Here is a 23,496-nt window from a genome sequence, read left to right as displayed (position 1 = left end):
CAGGTTGTTAGTGAATTGACAACCGTTGGATTTTATAGCAATGAGCAACACTACATACATATAGAGCGCTTCGGATGGAGATTATATAAAAGTCGGAATGATGATGAAACTGCTGAGGCCTGTCACTCAGCTGAAGCATAAATTTAGATACCGCTATGCAGATTTCGGAATCCAGTGCGTTTAATTGGTGTTGACTCTGTTCGCTGTGGTCCCCTAAATTCTTCTCCAGTGGCGCAGCTGTTGCATGGTGATGTATGTGTCCGTAATGCCTTGGCGAGTCCTTGGGCATACAGTAAATTCCACAAGGCATCTTTGACGGTAACGCAGAACCTGTCGAGTCTTAGGGGTATTAAGCCCCTGAATCTAGCGCTGACATGGTCGATGAATTAGTCGATAATCTAGAGAACGACTCAAGTTATTGATCCCATTAGAGGGAAAATACAAAGCCACACAGCCACATCGAGACAGCCCTGTCACTGCAGCGCTGTTGCATCTAGCAACGCGTGGCCAGCCAGTGGAGGCTTAGGCTTAGGCGGGCGTCATGCTGGAGGAGGTCCCGCTGGCCAGGGAACCTGAGTAGAACTGGAACCTGTTTCGTCAGGGTTCGGTTTCCAAGTTGGCCATTGAACTTAATTCGCACTCATCCCAACGCCCATTAACGACTTGACCCTTTGTCAACACAAAACAACATCGATTCTATACATACATTCTCAATAACGATAACGCTCTTTGTTTGTGTTTTTTCCATTTTCATCTGATCCATCCTAGCGAGTTCATCTCTTCAGAGGCATTGACGACGATCCGATTCATCTTGGCTTGAGACGACCTAAGCCATTGCGATTGAAGCTGAAAAGCCAACAAACAAGACACATACATACTTTCGCAGCCTGATTTTTGGCTTTATCAACGAGCAAATCGCTTTCTCGAATCTCCTTCCAATCTTCCCTCATACATATCTCGAAAGTCTTCACATCGACCTCCAATATGCGGTTTGAAATCGACCCCGACATCGTCCCCAACCTGAAACTTGGCCTTCACTCTTTCCAGATCATCATATCTCTGGTCGCATGGTGTTTGCAAATTGGTGTTTTCAATGCAAAGGACGCAGAGGTCACTGGAAGGAATGGCTGGACATTCGCAGTGGTATGTCAACATCTCGACTGCTATTTCACATTGTGTATAGGGAGCTAACGATATCTGCAGTGTTTCCTTTCTGTCCCAGCATGGATCTTCCTCATCATGACTCCCCGATGGGGCCGCACTCGTCGCTTTGCTCAACCGCATGCCATGCTTGCTGTTGACGCTGCTTTCACAATCATATGGCTATCTGCCTTTGCTACTCAGGCTGCCTACAATGCCGCTGGTCAATGTGGAAAGGCCTGCAGCATCAGCAAGGGTATTGTCGGTTGTGGTGTTCTGGTAACGTATGTGCTTCAACTCGATCTCTGCTGAATATTTACTAACCTCCTCTGTAGCCTCCTCTTCGCTGGTTCAACTTTTGTTTCCGCGTTTACCCTCAACTACTACAACAACCACAACATCCTGCCAGGTTACGATAACCGCCAGATGGGCAGCGACAACATCGACCCTGACAAGGCTGCTTTCTCCATGGCTCCTCACGGCGATGAGGCTTACGAGCGAGTCGACATGGACGATCACGAGCCCTCAGGCAGTGCCTACGGCGGTGGCTACAACAACAACAGCTATAACAGCCACTCCCGCTATGGCGATGCCAACCCCTATAGCGCCGATGACGAGGATCCCGACCGTTTTGGTGCCCTCCCCCCTCGAAACAACACCCTCTTCGACAACGACACTGAGTACCACTCCGGCGGTGCTCCTCCATCAATGCCTGCCAGCTACGCCAACCCAACAGGTGGTCATCCTTATGAGGATGTACCCGCACAATTCCCCGCCGGCAACTACGATAGGGGGCACTAAGTAGCAACAGCATGATAAATGAAAGAAAGGATATATCGGTCTCTTTTTTATGCAACGGTGTTCATTTTGATTGGGTGTGGAATAGCCTGGGAAGCTGCGTCTGGGATGCGGGGTTCACATGTTTTGTACGGTAGATAACGCCTCTGGTCGAGGAGGGGCGTTTAACGGCGTCATGGCTTTCGCGGAGACAAGGGAGATGGATGAGGCCTTTGGCTGCGTATGATCTAACTTAGACATTGCACCCATGCAAACACACACACATATATATAAGGCACTTTGGATTCTCTGATGCTTGCGGTTATTCTATATTTTGGACAGTATAAAAGTTTGGCCGTGTGAAATGAAAAGTATACGGCGTCTTATATTTTAAGATGCTCGAATCCAACTCCCAACGCCTTCTGTTCTTAAGCCAGTTTTGATACTCCATGCTTGATGATTTAGCGACTCCATCTTATTCACCCCCAAAGCCCTGCTTTTATTCCGTGTATCCCGCTTCTACTCCTTGTTCATCTTGCGGATTCGCTTGGCGATATCAGCTGCGGTCTGCTGCATGGGGTTCAACTTTCGGTCCCTGGCCATAGCCACTGTATCGTCGCCATACTTGGCCACGAGCTTATCCAACCATTCCTTCTCCCGGGTACTCTGATGTCTCTTCTTGGGAAGATCAGGCTGCTTGCTCTGCTCTAGGAGAGTCTTGACAACATCGGTCGCATCAGCGTCGTCCTTAATGCCACCCCACTCCTCGGCAGGCTCAGCCTCACTGTCGTTATCGAGGTCGTTCAGAGGATCGTTAAGCGGGTTAGGCTTGGCCTCGCCGAGAATACGGATAATCTTTCCATCAGCATCGCGTTCGACGCGTGCCTCGGATACAATGGCGTTCTCGACGGTGGCGATAGAGAAGGGATCGTTGGGGTATGCGCGGGTTGTGGTTGCGCCGAGCTTCTTCTCTGTTCCACCGGTAGGAGCCTTGAGACGCGCTACGAGACCGAGACGACGGTAATTTTGAGAAAGAGTCTCCTTCTTGTTCCTTTGGGGAGTTAGCTTTGCGCTTTCATCCGTGGCTTGGGGATTGGCCATACCAGTTCTTTGCAATGGCATCGTTGCCTCGGGGGTTGAGGATCTTCTTGGATCTGTTAAGTTGACGGATAGGCTGGCGGCCTGAGCGGGCCTTCTTCTTTTGGAGTTCACGACCCATGGTTGATAATGTGAATTCTTGTGTTGGTTGAGATGTCGATAATTCAAGACGGTTAAGACGTCCAAAAAATGCCCGCCAAAATTTGATCGCAAAGTCTTATCGATAAGAGAAGTGGGACGCTAGTGGAAAGTAATCCAACCCGCCAACCTCTTTATATACCTTAACCAGTACGGGCAACAAGAAAAGCTTCTGTAATGATGATTCCAGCAAATCTTATAAGAAAAGCACGTCTTGCCTAGATCACATCTTGTAATGGAGTCGGTGGTTTCTGGAAACATCTCATCTTGCTCACGCAAACCTATTAAGTCTGGTACACCAAATTCATGCCAAGACCCCATGTTATTCATTAATCGTCTATATCTACCTAATATCCAACTGCTCAAGAGTTATTAAACCTTGAACTTCCGAGGGTCCAGCTTATCAACGTCAGCACTCTTTGCCCCTCCGTCAAACACGAACTCGGACATGAGCTTGCCCGTCCCAGGACCATTCTGAATTCCCCAGCATGTATGTCCTGCAGCAACGAATAACCCAGGCACAGTCGTTCTGCCGATCAAAGGTCCGCTCTCTTGTCCAAAGCGAATATGCCTTGGGAGATAACATGCTTGTTTCGCCTTGATGGGAGCCGCGGCTAAAACGGGACTGAACGTGCTGATATATGAGATTATGTCGTTGCACTGAGCCTCGTCGCATTCGACTTGATCTGCGGTTTCGGGTAACGGGACATTTGTATCTGGTTCACCACAGGCATAGGCCTCATTAAAAGGCCGAGCATAAATCTCTGGATCAACATTGCCCCTGTGCCTCCTTTTCTGCCCCATCTTAGCACGATGCTCGGGTATAAAATCCGGAGGGAGCTGAATATCTGTAAAGACAGCATACGGGCTAACGTTCGCGTCGAAGACAACGCTATGCGCTCTTAGGCCCTCGATCCTGGCCCTAGGCAAGACTTTGTTCGTCCATGGACCAGCTGCCACGACTATATCTGTCACGCTGGCAATGGTCTTCGTCTCCCCTGTGTTGCGATCTAGATACTCTATGCTCTCGACGCCATTCTTTGTGGAGTTTATCTTGGTTACCTTGGCGTTGGTGTGTATTTGAGCGCCACCTTGCTGAGCAAGTTCTGCGATTGCTGTTGTGAAATGTAGGGGATGCACTTGAGATGTTTCTGTCTTTCCGGGTGCGCCCATCTCAGACCAGCTGTTAATAATGCTATGGTCTACCCAGTCGAGATCCTTCGGTAAAATGCCTTCTTCTAGAAGTTCTTTTGCTGCGCCATTTTGCTTCGGCAGTTTCTCCCAGTCTTTTCCATTCTCACTGCCGTTTGCGCTTCCATTTCCGTTGGCTTGGAGTGATTTGATCTTGTCGCGCGTCACGACAGCATCAAAGCTTCCGCAGCCGAGTTGGCGATAACCCCATCTCTGAGGCCCGTTATGCTCAGCAGCCAACTCGGCATGCAAGCGATATGAGAGAGGAACTAGGCATTCTGGATAAGCCCAGAGGGCGAGAAGACCGCCAGCTTTGCCTGATGCACCTTGTGCGATAGTAGGAGCAGCCTCAAGAAGGGTGATAGTATGTAAGGCTGGGTTGAATTTCGAATGGCGTGTTAGATAGTAGGCCGTGGTTGAGCCAATGATGCCGCCTCCTGATATTTTTATCAGCCTTATGTGGTCCGATGTATGAGATGAGGTTGTTGAGATATGACGGGGATAATAGAGAGCCCTGTAAGTGGCGAGGTGACTTACCAACGACGACGATGTTTCTCTTTGCGTCCATATCCAACAGGACACGAGTAAGCCGAACTGAAATGAACAAAACTGAGTTGAGAAGCAAGATTCAAGCTGTAGTCTCGGTACTTGTCATGAGCATGATCAACGTTTTGGCGTCCGATCAGATGGGAATCGGAAAGAGTTGGGGTCCAGTAGTGACGTACAGACCGCGCCACCACCGCCACATACACTTTAGATAAGTCTTATCGATAAGAGATAAAGCGGCCGCTCCTCTGAGAATCCATGAATGTCTTTAGCGGGGCAGCTCCGAAATCCGAACCGGAGCTATTACCGAGCCGGGGAGTAGCTATGAAATAAATCGGCAGAGTGTTGCACCGATATCAATTGATTCCAAATAGAAGAAGAGAGATTGGCAGAATTATATAAAAAGACCGAGTGTATAGAAAGAGCCTCTGATATTAAGTTATACAGTTGAAGCTGTGCTTGTAGTGCATGTCTTGTTCTGATTAGCGAGTGATGGTCTTCAGCTGGGCACTTTAACCGCTTTTGACCAGATATATCCTTCTATTATACTTCGGCTCACATAAACGTGAAACATATAAAACAATTCAGTGAACGTCAGGAATAATTCCAAATACCTATTATCTATCTGAATCCTCGGTACCGGCGGAATTGGAGACCCCGATCACTCCACCCCGAATACGTCACCAAACCAAAAATGGAGTCAAGTGCCGAGGCTTGTAGAAGTGTAGAAGCAGTCTCCATACAATCAATTACCGTTATTGTGTAACTCGGATTGTTTCTTCAGGTTTATTCCCTGCTCCTCTGCTACCAATTCTACTGCACCTATACCTGTACCTATCTAATGTCCCTGTGGCGTGCTACTGCTCCTCGTTGGTTGACTTTACGGCCATCATCAAGTTCCAGTTCACGCTGGCTTAATAAATACTACACCACCACCGCTACGACTTCTTTTCGTTCCCCGCCATTTTCACCTCTCAACACAAAACACAACAGTCCTCACCAGAGAAATATCACTCATAACCATCTTCGTCATCTGAGTACAACTTCAAAGATGGCTTCTGCTACTAGCTTTTATGACTTTAAGCCTCTTGACAGTATGTGTCTCCCCTCTCATACCCCGCCTTAACCACACCACTCTCATGATAGCCTTCTCATAACTCTCAACTAACACATTTCAGAGCGGGGTCAAGAGGTTCCCCTCGCCGACTACAAGGGCAAGGTCGTCCTCATTGTCAACACAGCCTCCAAGTGCGGCTTCACTCCCCAGTATGCTGGTCTCGAGAAGCTCTGGACCAAGCTCAAGGAGAAGTACCCTGAGGACTTTGTCATTCTCGGCTTCCCCTGCAACCAGTTCGGTGGCCAAGAGCCCGGCACCGACGACGACATCCAGGAGTTCTGCCAGCTCAACTACGGCGTGACCTTCCCCATCATGCAGAAGACCGAGGTCAACGGTGACAACACCAACCCTCTTTGGGCCTGGCTCAAGGACCAGCAGTCGGGTCTTTTGGGCCTCAAGCGCATCAAGTGGAACTTTGAGAAGTTCCTTGTTGGGCGTGATGGAAAGGTCAAGGGACGCTGGGCTAGCACCACCAAGCCCGAGAGTCTGGAGGAGCCTATCCTGAAGGCTCTTGCGGAGAAGGCTGAGGCTTAATTTGAGATGAGTGAACGACAAAAGGTGTGCTGTTGAACCCCTTCAATCTAAAATGAGATACCCTGTTGGGGCCAGACAGCGACACGAGGATTATGAAGTTTTAATGAGGGCTTTTAGGCCCATGCGTACTGCTACATAAACTAATACAAGGATTTAACCAACTATGAACTGTTCTGCCTGTAACCCATCTGATAATCATGAAGCTTTGTGGCTTGGCGTCATTCATCCCATTGGAATAATTTCGACGTACCAATCAGTAACCCAATAAACAGATAAATCATTTTACCATGTACTTCCGAAGCATATTCACTACTGCAATAACTTTTATGTGATACCATATTATCTTTTCTCATGTCACAACCCTCCGATCATCCGTGGCTCACTTACACCCGACCACATACAATCTCATACCAAGATCTCACCCCAAATTCCTCCAACCACTCATCTTACACGTTTTCATAGTAATACCTAGTTCCGGGGTCGTATTCGAGCCAGACCTCAGCTTCCATGGTATCAACCTGGGCGACAACTTGTTGCCATAGGTAAATCTCAAAAGCTCCTGGCATGATTGCAGGAACAGTGACAGCGCATCTGAAGATTCCCTCCCCCTCGGGACTTAGAATCATGACGAGATTACGCCCAGGCAGACGATAGAATCCTGGAGTGTCATCAGACGGATTCCAGCTAACCACCATTCCCGGCCGAAGACGCTCTTTGAATGGAACGTCTGCCATCTCGGGTCTCGGGTCTTGGCTTGAAAGTCCCTGTTTTCCAGCTTCTTCTTTCTCCGACTTGGCGTCTTTCTGGGTCGCCTTTGGCTTGTTGTTAGCGGCTCGCTGTGAATCGATGTGAAGACGCCAGAATTTGGCTTGGAAGGCGGTCGCTTGCTCGAGCGTGATGCCCGGGGTCTTGAGGCAGCGTGTGATGAACTCCGGAACCGGGAGTCGAAGAAGTTGGATACCCGTCTCTTTGGGTGCGAGAGCTGTAGGAGAAACGGGCGGGGTGCCAGACTGTAGATGGTGTTAGCAAGTTGTTGTTATTGACAGCAAGCTAGTACTCGATGACTTACGTTCTTGAGAATCCAGTCGTGGAGCAGGTTCTGGGGCCAGGTGCTCGGCTTTGAAGCATCATATTTCGGCACGGCAGCTTTAGGGACGGTGATTTTCAGCATTTCTCCGTATCTCAGCGTGTTCTTGGTAGCGCCAACGTCAAGGAAGCTTGGGTTGACACAGGCCACGATGACGGTTTTGCAGCTGCGCTCAGCAGCAGGATCAAAAACATGTTTCAGAACTTTAGTCAGAGCACTCTGTCGAAACGGTACGTAGACCTTCTTGCCAGTGGCGAGCCCTGCAGCGTCGACACTGGCTCTCCCGCGGATACAGTCCTTGAGCACAGAAAGACTAGCATTGATCTCTCGAGATTCTTTGATGCGCTGGGCTGAATGCTCGGTGACATCTCTTGCGGCCTCCGAACCGGCAAGGTCAATTAGATAGAGAAGCCCGTCGTCAGATTGGGGGAGCTCAGGGTTCTCGAGGCGAATCTTGCAGATAGCGTGCGAGCGGGACGAGGAGTCGTTCTTCTGCGTAGAAGCAGTCCGTCGGAAAGATGCCGCATTGTTGATGTGCTTGATCAAAGTATCCGCATCTGTAACGTGGTACTCTGAAGCTCCAGCCAGATGAGTCGACCCGAAAGAGTCCTCCAGGATAGAGATGGGTTTGCGAGCGTTGAGGAGATCAGAGGCTGAGTTACCCGCGAGTTCGATGATAGAGATGAAGATGTTGCGAGTACCTTGGATATCACACGAGAAGAGTGTTTCAGCGATGAGGCGCTCGAGGCCACTGACAGTGTATGTTTTGCCTGAACCTGTCTGGCCATAGGCGAACATGGTGCTAACACCGCCGCCCCACGCCCAGGGGACAAGAGGCTTGACGAGCTCTTGGTAGATGCCTTCGGTTGTGTCTTCGGAGTTGAAGACCCTGTCCACACGATAGTTTGTAGACTGCAATTCTATCAGTAACCATACTATCTGTATACGAGATATCTTGTACTGACCACCAAAGGAGGAGGTCCCCTGACTGGTCTCCGCAGTTCGTGTAAGTCAATCACGCCAGGTGCGTTGTTTCGAGGAAAGGCGCCAATCAACTGTCCTCCTTCTTTCTCGTCGTCTAGAATCGGCCGAAGGCGAGTAGCAATAGTGATGTCAGGGTTGGACTCTTCATTGCTGGTCTTGGACTTGACAGGTGTTGGTTTGAAGCGATTCACCAGCTCTTGATAGCGTTGAGCGTGATCAAGAAAGAATTGATCCATGGTTACAATGAGACTCGTGAGATTAATGGGTATTAGGAACTGTGAGCTTTGTGTTCTTGACTAAAATCAATTTCTCTGTTGATATACTCTCCTGATATATCTCTTCAAGAATGATGGTGCCTAAACGATGTGAACTGCAAGCACTGTTGTGGCGCTCTGACCCAGCAACCCCTTATTACACGTGACACTGTCGCTCTACGTAGATATTATTGAATACTGATGAACCAAGGCAGAGAAATTACTGTGGTACACTATTTCGTTGTTGTGGTTGTGATATGTGATACTCAATATGCTACGATTGAGTGTGCGTCAAAAGTGGTTTTGTTGCCGCAAGCGCCCGTTAATTCTAACCTCCATTTAAACATAGCTCTGGATATAGACTTCAACATAATTCGCTATAGAGTTCTTACTCATTGCTCTAACAGATTATTTACAATATGTATGTACCAATAAATCCGAAACCCAAAAGAGCTGAAGTTATCACTCAAACCAAGCTACCCGGCATTATTCATATCCTGCACCAAGCCCAGCGATAGATGCTAGGCAGCTGTTTGAGGAGCCGAATATATATTACGGCATTTCAATTATAATCAACCTAGGTCTCCCAATAGTTAGATTTGTTTTCTCTGCTGCCTATTTATCCCTGTTTTGCGGAATACAGATAGTATGATAGAGCGGAATCCCGGTAGGCAACAGTTTAAGAACGGCACTAATACTTTAAACTACATTATACTGTTCAATTGATTCCGCTGTGGCATTTTCCGATTAGATTGTCCCAGGCAATGATCTGGTCGTGTTGTCTTTCTAATATTTCTGCAAATCAGTTACTGTTAGGCCTTGTATCATGGTCAACCACAATCTGTTGCCAGTTCTTCTAGATCACATTCGGATCTCCTTCCTCATTTCTCCTGTCGTAGGAAGCAATCCAAGTCAATATCAATTGCACCCATGTCCAAAAGACCCAGGAGACTCGATTATAAGACACTCATGAAAGGCTTCGGCAGCAACGAAATCACTATGTGCGAAAGTCGGACCACGGGCTGTCTCGAGCTCGGAACAACATATTGTATCATCGATGATGCGCAGGCTAGCGATCAGTTGAAAGTGGGTTTGCCATTCTAAGCCTTTACAAAGCGCCTCGATATGGATGCTCCAGCATATCTGTCATCTGGAGTTGATCCTTATTCAAGGATACTGGTGACCCCTCCTCCGAGAAGACTTTTGATTCAATTCAAGGGGTTCGGTTTTGGGCTTCCCAACTACCAAGGATAGCTTTATACGGCAGCAATAAAGCTTGAGGACTTTTCGCACGGGCTTTGAAAAACCGACTAGATATTCATGTCAAGTGATGGCTTCCACTGCCAACTGTGCCATCAACAGAGAATTGTTTTCGGTTACAACAAATTCCAATCGCTTCTTGTTCGTAGACGAATAGGAGATTGATCCGTCTTCCTTTGCTACTCTCAAATTAACAGCATAGCTGAAATAGGTTTTACCAAGCTTGACCTTATAGGAGCTTTGGGCTTTGGGAAGATGCTCTGTTATCAAGGCCTGCTGTCATACATCTGTACACCTATTCCCATACACATCGAGAGACAAGTGATGAGTATGTGATACGATACCTTCGAAGTTACAGGGGTAAGTCGCAGCCATCTTGGTCTACGGATGTCTTTCGGGTACTAACGGCCAATAGAGCCTGAATCACGCAGACATAACTCAAAACCTACGATTCCCACGCCTCGGGGTTCCTGTTGTCAAACTCCACTGTAGAGATACGAAAGAACCGTTCTACATGTTGTGCTGGGTATCCATTGCGTTCGAAGACTGACCGAGGATCGCAATTACTGGAAAAAAGCTCCTGTCATCACATCTACTAACAGCATCGCCCAAGTCTCAGTCATCTAGGTTGCACAGGGCAAGGTCGAAAGCAAACGTAAGCTGAGCCACTTGTAAGACCTCAAGACAACATCTGGTGTCAATAACAAACCCAGCCGTGCCATAATCTCTCCGTGCAACGTTAACAAGCATCAAGTCCTACACGCCTGTGTTCAATACCTTATATCTCCGAGTCCCGTCCTCCATTTCACGGTGCGCGAATGTGTCAGCGCCTGCTATTACCAATGGATGTCGACGAGGGAGGACAGTATGAAGAGAATAGGATCTGCTGCCTAGATTACCGGAATCACCGAAGTCGTACAGCCTCATAAGAGCCGTACAGGATATCATATCCAACAGTAAGAGATGACCACCATGTCATATGGGGCTATCTGATGATCCTCATCGCTGGTCGAGATTCAAAGGCGGCGAATGATCCCCGACGACGCCTGGTGCCAGGTCGGATAGGAAAATTCGGCATTGGGATCTGATCATGAGAGTAAGCTTTCAGCCTGAATCAACGGTCCAGATCCAATCAACACGTTGCGGCTTTGGTTCCCCTTGTTTCAACAGCTTGTCCAAGAATCCTACCCTAGGCAATGTGGTGGCAGAATCCCATGCCTCTAATCATGAGGAAATTGCATGAAGCGGATACAAACTTACCATAGCATAGTGCACTCAATTACGGTCGTTCATCGTTTGTCCAGTGAAATGGTAATGCTTTCAGGGTAACTTTCCTGCCATCCATCAATGCAGGCCATTCCCAGAAACAATATCCAGCAAGCCTCGAAATACGATAGTACCTGGTGATGCGGATGCTTGTGATAACAAACTGATGTCTTGTCGTCACTATTTCGGTGAAGAATCCTTTGACGAGGGCTTTGTAGATAATTACCAGAAACTCATGGTTGTGATATCATCTGTCTGTGAAGGTCAACGTAACGAACACCATGTATCCTCCTCAACAAAGAAAAGATCTTTGTTGTGATATACATAGTAGCCCTGTGGTTTCATCTGCCACATTGGTTGGCAGATCTCGATCCGAAAGCACCAGGATTCAGCCAAAACGTCAAACCACTGGAAGCGAGGCTCATCATTGCCATCTCAGATATCCGCCTGACGTCGCTTTTCCCTACCCTAGATTTGTTGCAGTTCACACTCTCTCAGAAAAGGCTTATCTTGAGCTGCCACACAACCACATCATCATCATTGTCGTCATCTTCCAGAGCTCGCCTGTACATTGGATTGATTGGATGTCCTGATCAAGCCACCGTCAGACTTGGCCATCGGCCTACCGAGTGTCGATCACTGATCGTCCACCGCGCACCGAGAGAGGCCGAAAGCCACAATCTGTATACCCTGCACTGAGGAAGCGGAAAGCCTTCCGCCGTCAGATAGTGAAGAAACTTTTACCTTGGATAACCACGATATGCCATCCCTTCTTCTGCGTTGCCTTCCCCAGATTTCCAGAAGTCTGCAATGCCACCCTCCCCCACACAGAACGGCCGCACGCCAACACCAAGCGGTAAGGGAAATGACGGGAGCCAAATAAATGCAGGTTCAAGATCGTCAAACTCAAGCCCACTAGCCACTTGGGTTTTGAGACTGTTCCATATCGAGAAGTAAAACTGCAATTACTTGAGACAGAAAACTCAAAGGTAAAGAGATTTCGCAGCCTCTTTGCCCTGTGGGCAACGCTACCGGCCCTTCGTCGGTTTGTGTATCGAGGCAGCTTGAGAATTACGTACAAGCGACGAATAAAAGATAGGGGAGTGAGCTTTCGAATACCATTGCCAGCTGAATACCGCAAATTAGGTATCCACCTATCTAACAAGCAAGACGTGTTGCGATGCCGCCTGAGGGTCATGAAGCGAGTTGATAGGACAGTTTTCGGCGATATTAACGCGATGCACGCCGTTCAATAGCATGGTGACCTGCCATGCGGCACTGCGCTGCAAAAACCTATGTACCCATCTCTCGTTCCGTGTGGAGAAATGTTGCTTCGTCCGTTATTAGAATTGCTCCGCCCCTCCAGACCATCTCAAGCCATCGCAAAAAGTCTGGGGAATGCGGGGGACGAATGGGGAGCATTCTTATGGTGATGACCGTTCCGCTTTGTCTGGAAGAATGCATATCGTATTCGAACGGTCGACGTAGAACTGAAAGAGCCAAGCCGCAGGCAGGATATCTTTATCAGCGTTCATGATTTCCGGAGCATTGTTCGCGCACGAGACCCATATCAACCCCGTCGTCTATGTGATTCAAGTGGAACTTTTGCACTATGAGAGCGGAGAGCCATACCTCGCAGCGCGCCAACGCTTCCATGCCCACGAGATTCCATGACTACCAGGGCATGCGTGTACTTGTAAATGTGCTGGCGGTGACTTCAACTCCTTCAAATCTCGTAAATGGCCTTCTACAAACGTCCAAGTCCTGCATTAAGGGAGTGGTGTGGCTGATCTATGAACCACCATCATGCTATTGAGGGCTCGGCCCTTTGCGGCTTGACGATTTTCCATACTCGGCACAAGGGACCTGAGAAGAATCGACTGTTGAAGCCGCACGAGCCAAGTCAGTGACGGTGAGAGTCCGAGACAAACAGCCCAAGTTTGTTCATCGGAAGCCGAAAGTTAAAAGACAGGTTATGTGCATGAGGGTACCTGGCCCATCCCCGCGCTGGCAATCTCATGACACACCAACACCAAGAGACGCGGGGTCGGTAGGGTTCTCCATCTTCTTGTCGGGGCTGTTGGAGATCAAGGGTGGCTGCCAAAGAACTTGGCTAGATGCGTTGGGAATGCCCCCTGACCCGACTTTTAGTCAAAACAGCAATACTATTACGTGATAATAAACTATGCCCAGCACGTGAAGACGAGATTGAATGAAGCCGACATCAAAACTCGCATCGGTAGCTGTCCGCCCAGTTTGCGGGGAAATCTGGGGACGTGGAGACGATACTTTCAGTACCCTTTCATGAGAGATTTCAGGGACTTGTTGTTGCATGGCTTTGGGGTTTCTGGATGTCGATCAAAGCCGTTGTCATGAACTCTTCGGGCCCTAGACCGTTCAGGCAGATGGCCAGGGAGCCTCGGCTCACGATAAACTAGGGTGAGATTTGCTTTTTGAACCCTAGTCCCGTTTGTCCAAACTCCAAACTGTTTCAATCGATCAATGGCAGGCTAGCTTGCTAGACTTTGAATCATGATACCCAAAAGCATCAGCACTATAAACTTGACGAGTAGCCATGATGCGTACCTGAGTCGAGGGGACCGATCATAACCGACAGACGTCCTGCCACACCATAATAGACCAAGCCTCCAGCCTGGCAGCATTCAAGCCAACGTGAATGGCCTAGTTGAAACTAGCAGTGGTTCGCCCGGAGCATTCGGGTCCTGGTGTAATTCAGGACCAATCTTGATTCGCTCACCATTACCTTACCAGCAACGTAGCATTCAACCTCATCTCAGGCTTGTGGCAAATCGGAAATGAACCCCAACGCATCAATGTCGGTTGCCTCCCTCGTGAAGCGATACCAGAGTCTACGAGTCGCCGAAAGACGAGATAAAGAATGGCGGAATTACCCATTGCCTCAAAAATTCTTGGAAGATCATGGTTATGTTAGTGGTTGATGGGGAGCAGACCGACTTCTCATTAGCCTAGCTCAACAGCCGCGTGAAGCAGACATGGGGAACTCGCTTAGGCAGGGGTTGTGCAAGCAAGCGGCTCGAATTGAAGCAGTGTGAAGACACCGTCAGCTCCTGTCGGACATTTGTGTCTCGGGTATTGGCGAAGAGCGTTTTCAACAAGGATTAGCCATAATTGCGCGAATAAAGGATAAGGGCCAGTATCCAACATGGTTGCGTCAAGAAAAATGATTGCCTCGAGGTTTCGCACACCTTAATCTACTTTGCATTCAATGCCTATCAGCTCTCAGGCAAAGCGTAGTATACAACTCGGGTAAGTGGGAATCCGATCAAAAAATAGACATTCAGATGCGAGCCAAGACGTAAAACGATACCGAGGCGGTCATTAGAACCGAAAATAACTTGTTCCTAGTATCATAATAAGATGCGACTATGACCAAAGGCTTGAGACAGCCTTGGGTCCCTAGTTCGACTTGGGCCTTGGACTGCTCTAGTTTTTCGTAATGTAGCGCTTGCTTCTTAATTTTCCAGCGATGAGAAACGAGAGACTCATCAATCGCATCAGTAGCCAATGAAACGAGAGTATCGTAACTGAATAAGGTTGATGAGCCGGCGACAGGGACTGTGACGACCGAGACCTGGTTGGCATGGATATGCCTCGCTGTCAGTGAGTGGTTGCTGCTTCTAAGCGCCCCCTGTCACTTTGGGAGAGATTGGTAGTGCTGGAAGAGAGGGCTTTTTGCAAAGTGCGAGGCTTAGACCCTAGCTTGGCTTCCATGCAGCATCGTTCGGTCCTTCTAACGCACGATTTTATTGTTTAGTGTATGCGGCTAGAACCAAGCTTGGGCTTGGTTCGGAATAGCTACCAATGTAGACCCTTGCTGCCCCCGCACACCGTCTCTGTCGATACGTTGGATTGACTGGCTTGTGTGTTGATTGATTGCTTCAAAACAAGAGGCGCCGGTAGTCGTTTCCAGGTCACGGCATTCAACCATTGAAGCTTTTTGACCTCCATTGTTGTAGTCTTTACCGCGTCGTCCGCTGAGGAAAAATCATTGTAGTACTCCCACCACTGTCGCAGCCACTGTTGTCACCATGCGTTTTTAAAACAGGGGTATCTCGAAGGGCTTGACGAAGAGCGATTGCCAACATTTGCAAACGCATGTTTGATGATCCGACCCTTTTTGTATGTATTGCATGTCAAGCAGTTACTGATAGCCCACATAGTGACTTTAAGGACAAGTCCAGTGAATCTTGGCTTTCAACGGAGGAAGATAAGAGTTTTGCCTAGTACTGTCGGTGAGCGGAAGGTCCGGCGTCAAGACGTTTTGCAACGAAGAAGTTCTCCATTAATAGTGTTGTTTCCAACCAGCCTCGGGAGTTTTCAAAATTCAAGGGTTAGGATAAGCGTCGGGGTCGGATTTGCAGGGACCAGCTCTCGTTCAAGGGCTCTGTGCAAGGAACTCTTGAAATGACGATGAAAAGAGTTGTGATCAGCCTGGAAGGGTTCATGCATCTATATCGAGTTTAGAGATCAGCGACGATCACGTTTAGGAGACTCTTTATTTGGTCCGCTTGTGTCTCAAGTCTTCCTTTCACATCTGCATCCCAGGAGTATGAATGAGCCCAAGCCCTGTCGTGTTCGGGCTGCCCAACCTTCGGGTTGATCCCGGTTTAGTGGACATTTTCCTAATCCCTGACCGAAGGATCGGTACTCTTGTAGACACCGATGAAACTCTGCAGCTCTCCACGAATGCAGCCGCTAAAGCTGACCTGCGCAAGATGATCACTGCCTTATCGGCTCCTGATAGTGTGTGTTTGAGATTGGTCCTCTCTCGGGACCGGCCGACACTTGCGAGCAACGTTGGATTGGATTTGAGCAGTACCGAACTGGCTTTGACCCTGAAGATAGAAGAGCCGAGTTGAAGTCGATCACAGATGGCATTCATGTAAGCTAAACTGTACCGCGCAACGATGAGAAATGACTACAGCGCAATGGTTGTGTAGTAACGGCGAAACGGTTGGAGTGCCTAACCGAAAGAATGCCTATGCAGTCTTCTGTCCTTGCTGTGTGATGTGATGCGTACCACCAACCAGGGGACTATTGTCAAGCCGCCAAGGCGTCAAGCAAGGCTTCTGATAACCCCCGCGGTTGAGCCAACTACGACCATAAACGTACGTAAGGAGTGATAGGATCGGTGGGATGTTGATGTTCTAGAAATGTGGCTGCGACGCTTAAAGCTTCGAAACCTAGGGAGGGTTGCTTCGTCGAATTTGCGGACATGCATGGTGAAGCACATTCGGATGTGGTGGACAGCCATGCTTCACACTTCACGATAACTAGTGCAGGGCAGTTCAAATCTCATGGTGGTGTGACGCGACGGTGCAGAGCATACGATCCTTGATAGCTGGGCACTGGATACTTTTGAAAAGTGCTTCGCATGGATACGTGTTACTAGACAGGGCGATGATGGCAACCGTTGCAAATGGCTGAGGACAGCGCTGTGCGTAGTGGTGTTGAAGTGGTTCCAGATGACGAGAGCGGCGTGCATAGGTGTGGCTGTCTGTCCTCAGTGCGAGGGTAGCATCCATCTCTTGCATGCAAGCAACCACTTGCTTGGAATCGCTGAAGTGTGAAATCTTGGAAATTCGGGAGCCATTTGTAATGAGAATATTTAGCAGTAACACAAACTTTATAGAGTCCTGTAAAGATTGAGAATGTGCTGTGATTTTACACCCGGCATTCCATCCTCCTGTCCTTGAAACCTTCGGGTTTCTCGGCCGAGGAGGCGTGGGTCAAGCTCTGGGACTTCCTCTGGGACTTCACGGTCTCGGGCTCTATCCGTAAATTGAGAAGGGATCATATCGTAATTCTAGACCGAATGGAAAATACTGGTGAGCCAAGTAAACAGGCTTGCACAGCAGATAAATTGTCTCCGAAGTTGTGAGTCCATAAATGATGTAAGTGGACGGGCGCAATTCAGCACGAGAGAGGGTCGAGTGGGGGGAACCAGCAAGGGCTATTGACTGCATGGACCAAGACGGTTGAAGTTAGACAGCGCCTAGTCTGTGTGACATGGCTGAAGAAGTCTGGTGGAAGAATGCATAGAAGCTCTGACAACGCCTAAACTGCTTCTGAGGCGCCGCCACGGTTGACCGCTAGGCAACTGGGTGATTAGCCTTGTCGTGACTAATTGGTCTCAGGATCAACCGCTAAGAGACATGTACCGCAATGTTCCAAGTGTCTCCGTGGTATTGCCGCCAGTCGAATTTCTCGTCATCATAATCATGGCGTGAGTTGGTGATGGTCAGATAAACCGAGCAGTCGGAACAAATCTGTATGTTTCCGACACAGCTATGATTGTCCAGTTATCAGTGAGGGATGTCCTGATTGTCTCAAAGCATGGGGGTAATCAGCCCTGTTCATGTCATCCTGGGCCATGGCTTGCCATGTGTTGTGCGCGGTTGTCTTGCGCGTGATCCTGCGGGGTGAGAGATTCGTTGGTTCCACTGCCTCTCACCAGCTTGGTCTTGGGCTGTCAGGGCAATTGAAGATATGTGGTAAGGTAAAGTGGAAGGCGGCCAGCAAACGCGGAGGTAGGACTTGAGCGGATACTCGTTTCGAGGTTCGACGTCGCCAACCTAGCAAAACTGCAAGAAAGCCTGGCTCTGGAGCCTCTGGATAATATCTTTCATGACGGCGCTGTTGCCAGATGAACGTTAGCATCTGTGTCGTGCTGTTGTAGGCAATAGGGCCCCTGTTCTTAATTGATTTGCACAATGCCGGCACGGTAGGCCTTACAAGATCCACGGGTGCAAGCGAGCTAGAACCGAGGTGATTTCAAGATTGACTGACGCTTCTATCGTCTGCTGTTGTTGCTACTGGTACTGCTGCTCCTCCTCCGCCTCTCCACTGTAAGGAGGTAGCTACCTAGGTGGCTAACGCAGCTAGCAGGATTAATCGTGAGCCTTGGCAACCCCAGGCTGCTTGGCCCTTTTGCTTCTGAGAGGCGGGGAGACTTTGTTTTGTCACAGCGCGAGTGGTTAAGCTGTCGATAATGGATGCATGGGGAGTGGATGAGGTTGTCTTCAGTGGAGATGGAGATGGTTGAGACGAAGGAATGGACATTTTTGATTGGGCAGTCACGTTGCAAAAGGACCTGACCTGACCACGGTCAAGGGTGCTTACGATGCCCCGGGAGTGGATCGCTTTAGCGCCTATGGTTGTGGATATGGAACTACAAATGCAAATGCAAATGCAGCGGATGATTTTAAGGTGCACCCGGCGGCGGTTTTGTCACCCTTGTCGCTACATGGATCCAGGATGTCTGTATGCAAGTCTCCTTGTCTGGTGCATCCTGGCCTGTCTTGGCTCTTTTGTCGCTTGAGATAGGTACCTAGCTCGCACGCAATAAAGATCTTTTGTTTCCATTACGGATATGATAACGGATATCTTATCTTCCTGTCGTCAGGAACCATTCGAACCTGCATCTGTCGATGCTATGTGATCGACAACTGCCAAGAGCTACAGTATCGTCCAGTACTGTAGTGACAACCAGTGACAGTGGGAGAAGTTGACTTATCGCAGCCTCGTCGGCGATTCCGAGAGTGTCTGAGAGATAAGTATCTTACCTCTAGTCTACAGTCTGAACTGACTTGTACGACAGAAAGGTGAAAAGCTTGGACAGATTGAATTTGAAGCCTCTTTTCCCCTGAGTTCTTCGAATTTTTTTTTCTCCCATAGCGTCAAACTACTTGCGCACCAGACTATCTACGGTGTCAGTGTCAGTATGCAGGTTCCTTCTTGATCTTAGCCCCAAACCGTCACTCTGCCAGCCCGTTGTGTCATGTATGATGAGCTATCTAGACTGGAAGCATAGACCTATGCCGGAACAAAGCTCCTTACAGAGTCTACAAGACTGGATTGAGCCTCAGGTGTGCTTCGGCCGTATACCGTTGTCATGTCGGCTCCAGACGGTTTTTCATCTAGACGAGAGGATGCTACGTGACAAGCCACAAAGAGGAACAAAACTTGCCTAATTCTCCTACATTACCTGGGTTCCCTTGCAAATCTTGGATATTCACGCATCAATCTTAACTCATCTCTAGTTATTACCGGCGGCTTTTATGCTTTGAGGCTCTATTCCCTTTGCGCAATCGTCCCCGACTTGGCGCTCGCTGCACTCTTTCCCGGACTTGGCCTAGATTTTCAACCTTGTCTTGAGTGCTTCCTTGTCCGCGACGATTACAGTACAGAATAAGAGTTTCGTGAGTCCAATCTGTCCAAGATCCGAGAGTTGGGGGGGAACTCGGGCGGAAGAGAGCGAGTGAGACCTTGCTCTACAAGGGACGAACTCGATGAACATGGGCTGGCCAAATCAGAAACCCCAGGCAATGTGGGAACGGCCAAGGACAGTTATACCGGTGTATGAACAGCGCTAGGTGCCTCGCAGCGCTATACCGACGGCCACTAAACCGCTCATGGAGATCAAGCCGGGGGGGCTTAACCCCCCGTAGGCCGCCGAACGATGGGAGGTTCTATCCACCCGACTTGGGGCGGGTGCTTGCTGGCTTACCCCAAAGACTTACAGGGTCGGCAGGGAAAGAATGAACCACTTTCCTGGGGCTAGAGATAGATACTTACGACTGCTCACATTCCACACGACAAACAAGGTACCTTAACCGTAACGAACTTGTTTGGTTGCAATTACACTTACCATTTCGTACCGTAGCGAGTAGCCACGCCCACGCAATCTTCGATCCCGCCCCTCCCCTCCATCTTCCCGTCATTGTGAGTGAAGTTTTCCTGGTTCAGGTCGTCGTCTCTCCATATTTCTCTTCCTCTTCTCCAAACAACGACGTATGAAGGAGGCCCGCGTTGCCGCTATCTACTGTAGACATCACCGCCAGCACCGGCCAAGACACACCGAGAGAGATTGAGATTGGACTGGGTCCGTTGAGACTGAAACCATTTTCTTATTGCCAGGGGAATCCCTTCTGTGGTTGTCACTAGTTAACCTATTCTGCTCCTCTACCTCGGCCGAAATGGAGATGGCATCCAAGGATCCCCCGCTGATCATCGCAAAAAGACACGCTTGCTTGGGTTTGGGACGATGATGCCAACGCCAGAGCCAGTGCCAGAGACAGCCACAGCAAGACAAGCCAGAGCCAACGGTGCCCCCATCATGGGAGTCCATCCCCCATCCCCCCCCTCCACTCCCGTCTCTCATCAGACGTCCCGCTCTCTCGATCTTAAACGTGCCTATCTGCTGTAGGTACATCACTACGCTATATCACGCTACCACTCCTTGTAATGAACTTCACCCACACCCCTCACTCTCCCTGCACCCCTCATGTGCACTGCTCCCCGTCATGATCCCTGCCGCGGCTTCAGGGTCTTGATGCTGCTCTCAAGTACTGGGCGATACCCTCCTCTATCTCTGAACACCCCTCGCCTCTTCTATCTGGTCTTCATCTTGCCTTATACCGTCCTAGAGCGCCACTTCCATATTCATACCCCGTTCCTGAAGACTTCATACTTTAACATCGTGTTTCCACCGTTTCTAAGATCTCCCCGTTGTCTATACTCTTATGAGTTCCTCATATCCAAATTCTTTAACTGTACCACTACTCCACCACCAACTTCACCTCGACTCTTCTCAACATACACATTAACTTGACTCAACTTGGCTATATACCTTGGCCTCGACAACTCTCTCAACACCCATCCACCTCTTACACACTTTACCCCTTCAACTTCACGAACATGACAGCCGCCATGTCACAACCGACCGTCACGGTCAAGGATCCCTCTGCAGTACGAAAGCGCAGAAGACGTGCTCCTGCTGGTGGCGCTTCTGATGATTGTTTCTCTTGCTCCAAGAAGAACATCAAGTGTGACCGTAGAAGACCATACTGCTCTCAGTGTCTCGAGGTTGGCAGTGAATGTTCTGGTTATAAAACACAACTTACTTGGGGAGTTGGCGTGGCCAGTCGAGGCAAGCTTCGTGGCTTGTCTCTGCCCATTGCAAAAGCTCCCCCTGTTACTCGTGAACCTAGAAAACACTCGACTGCATCATCAAGAAGCTCTGCCATTGCTCGTTCAGGGACGGAAGATGAAGTCAGCCGGATGCGCCAAGGCCCTATTGATATTCCTGCAGTGACACAAGTCGCTTCTGCACCTACAACACCATTTACCATGGCAGGATACGACTACCTCTCTATCCCCCATCCTGAGCATGCAACCCCTATCCACCAAGGAAACTGGGGTGCGGTCAACTATTCTCCCGCTCAAGAAACAGCACAAAATCTTCATCGATTCCCGGTGCCTCTTGTAACAGAAAACCTCTCATCTTCTATCGATCCCCTTACTCCCGACGTTGGCTACGTATCGCCCATGAGCCAGTCTTATACCAGAGACGACGTCTCTTATGTTCACAGCCCGTCCTACATGTACGACAGCTATACAACAGGCACCAGCTCTCCTGGTCCTCAGAGCCCCCCAGCATCCCTCTACGCCGAACACGCAAGGACCTTCGCCCCGACCTCATGCCCCAGCCTCGCCCATGCTCCTTCAGAAATGAGCTCCAGCCTTCACTCGCATACCGATACCTTTGACTCGCAAATGGGCAACAGGATGGTTCGGGATTGTGATTCATTCGGTAAGCTCAGATGGAACCAATGAATTCCTTGGTTCTAACGTGTGCAGGCGTGCCTGAAGTCGATACATATGGCGCCAGCTACAGCTCGATGCCGATCTCCTGGCAGTCTCCATCGATGCAAGATGAAGATGTTAAATCTCATCATTCGGACTTTGCTCCCTCGGGTTGGCCAACCGCTTCCGAAAATCATTCTGTTCATGTGAGCCAGGACCTCATCTCCAAGATGCCCTTTTTCATGGATTACTACGAGAACATCATGTGTCCCTCCATGGTCTTTATCGACGGGCCACACAACCCATTTCGAGACCATATTCTGCGACTAGCTGTAAACAGCCAGAGTTTGAGCCATGCAATTTGTGCTCTTGCATCCTGCAATCTCCGCATGAAGAGGAAACTGAGTCTCGGACGTGATACACGAGATCTTTCTGAGAAGTTGATGGCTGACAAACATGCCGCCGAAGCCATGGCAGACACTCAGCCCGACGACCTGTCCCTCGCCGAGGAATACCAACACCGTAACCTGGCTGTGCACCTATTAAACGAACAACTCAACGACCGGACCAAAGCAATTCACGATTCAGTCCTTGCTACGATCCTCCTACTGTGTCATTACCGCATGGTTGAGTCCGGTATCGCCAAATTCCATACTCAGTTTGCTGGTGTCAGCAAGATTCTTGCTCTTCGAACTCAGCATCTTGCAACATCTAGCAATTCTGCCTGGATGGAGGCTATTTTCAACTACTTTGACGCCATTTCTGCCAGCATCAACGAGCGCGAGTCCCAAGTGTATCCCGGTTTCAGTGGGGTGTCAGACTCTCAACTCTTGCCTGTTGGAGCCGAGAACCTGGTGGGGTGTGACCGCGAGCTCTTCAAGACCATTAGCAGACTCGGACGCCTGAATCTATTGTCTCAGAATCGCTCCGTACGAAAACCAGCTGCCGCATATGGAACTCATGAAGTACCTGAACGATCACCGTCCTTGTCTTACATCTCCCCACTAGGTCACGCTCGGCGAGAATCTCTCACAGGGTTTAATGTGAACGATCAGATAGGAGACATGAGCAGTGTCACTAGCCATGGTCTCGGTGATGGGCGATCAAACACGGGAATCCACGAGGATCGAGCTGCGCCAACAAGTGCCCCGGCCACGTCTTACGAAGAAGGTCGCTCCCTATTTTGGCATGAGTGGAAAGAAGCACGGCTAGCCCTCCAAAATTGGAACTTCGATGCTTCCAGGGTCAGCGCCTCACTTCCTGAGCCCTGTACACAGGGTCAACTACGAGACCTGGAATCCCTCTCTGAGGCTTTCCGCTATGCCGCCCTATTATACACGGAGCGACTAGTGAGCCCATCGTTACCTTCAGGCCACCAGAGCATCCAGAGCCTTGTCAGCCAGGTGGTCTATTACGCAACGAACCTGGACACAGGAAGTAGCGCCGAGAAGTTTCTACTCTGGCCCCTTTTCGTT

At 49.3% G+C, this 23,496-nt stretch overlaps 7 protein-coding genes across 7 annotated transcripts; 3 read left to right on the top strand and 4 right to left on the bottom strand.

Moving 5' to 3' along the window:
• The first annotated feature begins 555 nt into the window (after nt 1-555).
• FOXG_07871 (uncharacterized protein) lies at nt 556-2,391 on the top strand. Its single transcript, XM_018386536.1, has 3 exons — nt 556-1,143; nt 1,204-1,424; nt 1,476-2,391. The coding sequence occupies exons 1-3, from the start codon at nt 985-987 to the stop codon at nt 1,939-1,941; spliced, it is 846 nt and encodes a 281-aa protein (XP_018243714.1). The 5' UTR covers nt 556-984; the 3' UTR covers nt 1,942-2,391.
• On the bottom strand, nt 2,209-3,221 carry FOXG_07870 (uncharacterized protein). Its single transcript, XM_018386535.1, has 2 exons — nt 3,021-3,221; nt 2,209-2,968 (listed from the first exon to the last, which is right to left on the bottom strand). The coding sequence occupies exons 1-2, from the start codon at nt 3,134-3,136 to the stop codon at nt 2,437-2,439; spliced, it is 648 nt and encodes a 215-aa protein (XP_018243713.1). The 5' UTR covers nt 3,137-3,221; the 3' UTR covers nt 2,209-2,436.
• Nucleotides 3,222-3,368: 147 nt separating this feature from the next.
• FOXG_07869 (uncharacterized protein) lies at nt 3,369-5,229 on the bottom strand. The gene is made up of 2 exons (XM_018386534.1): nt 4,882-5,229; nt 3,369-4,781 (listed from the first exon to the last, which is right to left on the bottom strand). Exons 1-2 carry the CDS (start codon nt 4,910-4,912, stop codon nt 3,526-3,528), a joined length of 1,287 nt encoding a protein of 428 aa, XP_018243712.1. The 5' UTR covers nt 4,913-5,229; the 3' UTR covers nt 3,369-3,525.
• A 117-nt stretch (nt 5,230-5,346) lies between these two features.
• On the top strand, nt 5,347-7,633 carry FOXG_07868 (glutathione peroxidase). The gene is made up of 2 exons (XM_018386533.1): nt 5,347-5,984; nt 6,069-7,633. Exons 1-2 carry the CDS (start codon nt 5,732-5,734, stop codon nt 6,539-6,541), a joined length of 726 nt encoding a protein of 241 aa, XP_018243711.1. The 5' UTR covers nt 5,347-5,731; the 3' UTR covers nt 6,542-7,633.
• FOXG_07867 (uncharacterized protein) lies at nt 6,679-8,993 on the bottom strand. Its single transcript, XM_018386532.1, has 3 exons — nt 8,594-8,993; nt 7,611-8,540; nt 6,679-7,551 (listed from the first exon to the last, which is right to left on the bottom strand). Exons 1-3 carry the CDS (start codon nt 8,846-8,848, stop codon nt 6,988-6,990), a joined length of 1,749 nt encoding a protein of 582 aa, XP_018243710.1. The 5' UTR covers nt 8,849-8,993; the 3' UTR covers nt 6,679-6,987.
• Nucleotides 8,994-10,580: 1,587 nt separating this feature from the next.
• FOXG_19549 (uncharacterized protein) lies at nt 10,581-18,451 on the bottom strand. The gene is made up of 4 exons (XM_018399786.1): nt 18,170-18,451; nt 13,979-18,070; nt 11,387-13,915; nt 10,581-11,210 (listed from the first exon to the last, which is right to left on the bottom strand). The coding sequence occupies exon 3, from the start codon at nt 12,588-12,590 to the stop codon at nt 12,114-12,116; it is 477 nt and encodes a 158-aa protein (XP_018243709.1). The 5' UTR covers nt 12,591-13,915; nt 13,979-18,070; nt 18,170-18,451; the 3' UTR covers nt 10,581-11,210; nt 11,387-12,113.
• A 2,368-nt stretch (nt 18,452-20,819) lies between these two features.
• Nucleotides 20,820-23,462, top strand: FOXG_07866 (uncharacterized protein; the record flags this gene model as incomplete). Its single annotated transcript, XM_018386531.1, has 3 exons — nt 20,820-22,028; nt 22,076-23,370; nt 23,421-23,462. Exons 1-3 carry the CDS (start codon nt 21,134-21,136, stop codon nt 23,460-23,462), a joined length of 2,232 nt encoding a protein of 743 aa, XP_018243708.1. The 5' UTR covers nt 20,820-21,133.
• Nucleotides 23,463-23,496: the final 34 nt, after the last annotated feature.

The sequence above is a fragment of the Fusarium oxysporum genome, chromosome 4 (genome assembly GCF_000149955.1).
Source record: "Fusarium oxysporum f. sp. lycopersici 4287 chromosome 4, whole genome shotgun sequence".
Lineage (NCBI taxonomy): Eukaryota > Fungi > Ascomycota > Sordariomycetes > Hypocreales > Nectriaceae > Fusarium > Fusarium oxysporum.
This window is presented reverse-complemented; position numbering and strand designations above follow the sequence as displayed.

Excerpts from the sequence above, each read along its gene's own strand:
- FOXG_07871 (XM_018386536.1), top strand. The coding sequence starts at position 985 with ATGCGGTTTGAAATCGACCCCGACATCGTCCCCAACCTGAAACTTGGC. Across the intron at positions 1,144-1,203 it reads ATGGCTGGACATTCGCAGTG|TGTTTCCTTTCTGTCCCAGC; the intron begins GTATGTCAACAT and ends CGATATCTGCAG. Across the intron at positions 1,425-1,475 it reads GGTTGTGGTGTTCTGGTAAC|CCTCCTCTTCGCTGGTTCAA; the intron begins GTATGTGCTTCA and ends CCTCCTCTGTAG.
- FOXG_07870 (XM_018386535.1), bottom strand. The coding sequence starts at position 3,136 with ATGGGTCGTGAACTCCAAAAGAAGAAGGCCCGCTCAGGCCGCCAGCCT. Across the intron at positions 2,969-3,020 it reads GATGCCATTGCAAAGAACTG|GAACAAGAAGGAGACTCTTT; the intron begins GTATGGCCAATC and ends AACTCCCCAAAG.
- FOXG_07869 (XM_018386534.1), bottom strand. The coding sequence starts at position 4,912 with ATGGACGCAAAGAGAAACATCGTCGTCGTTG. Across the intron at positions 4,782-4,881 it reads GAGAAACATCGTCGTCGTTG|GAGGCGGCATCATTGGCTCA; the intron begins GTAAGTCACCTC and ends TAAAAATATCAG.
- FOXG_07868 (XM_018386533.1), top strand. The coding sequence starts at position 5,732 with ATGTCCCTGTGGCGTGCTACTGCTCCTCGTTGGTTGACTTTACGGCCA. Across the intron at positions 5,985-6,068 it reads TGACTTTAAGCCTCTTGACA|AGCGGGGTCAAGAGGTTCCC; the intron begins GTATGTGTCTCC and ends AACACATTTCAG.
- FOXG_07867 (XM_018386532.1), bottom strand. The coding sequence starts at position 8,848 with ATGGATCAATTCTTTCTTGATCACGCTCAACGCTATCAAGAGCTGGTG. Across the intron at positions 8,541-8,593 it reads GGGGACCTCCTCCTTTGGTG|TCTACAAACTATCGTGTGGA; the intron begins GTCAGTACAAGA and ends ATAGAATTGCAG. Across the intron at positions 7,552-7,610 it reads ACGACTGGATTCTCAAGAAC|TCTGGCACCCCGCCCGTTTC; the intron begins GTAAGTCATCGA and ends CACCATCTACAG.
- FOXG_19549 (XM_018399786.1), bottom strand. The coding sequence starts at position 12,590 with ATGACCCTCAGGCGGCATCGCAACACGTCTTGCTTGTTAGATAGGTGG.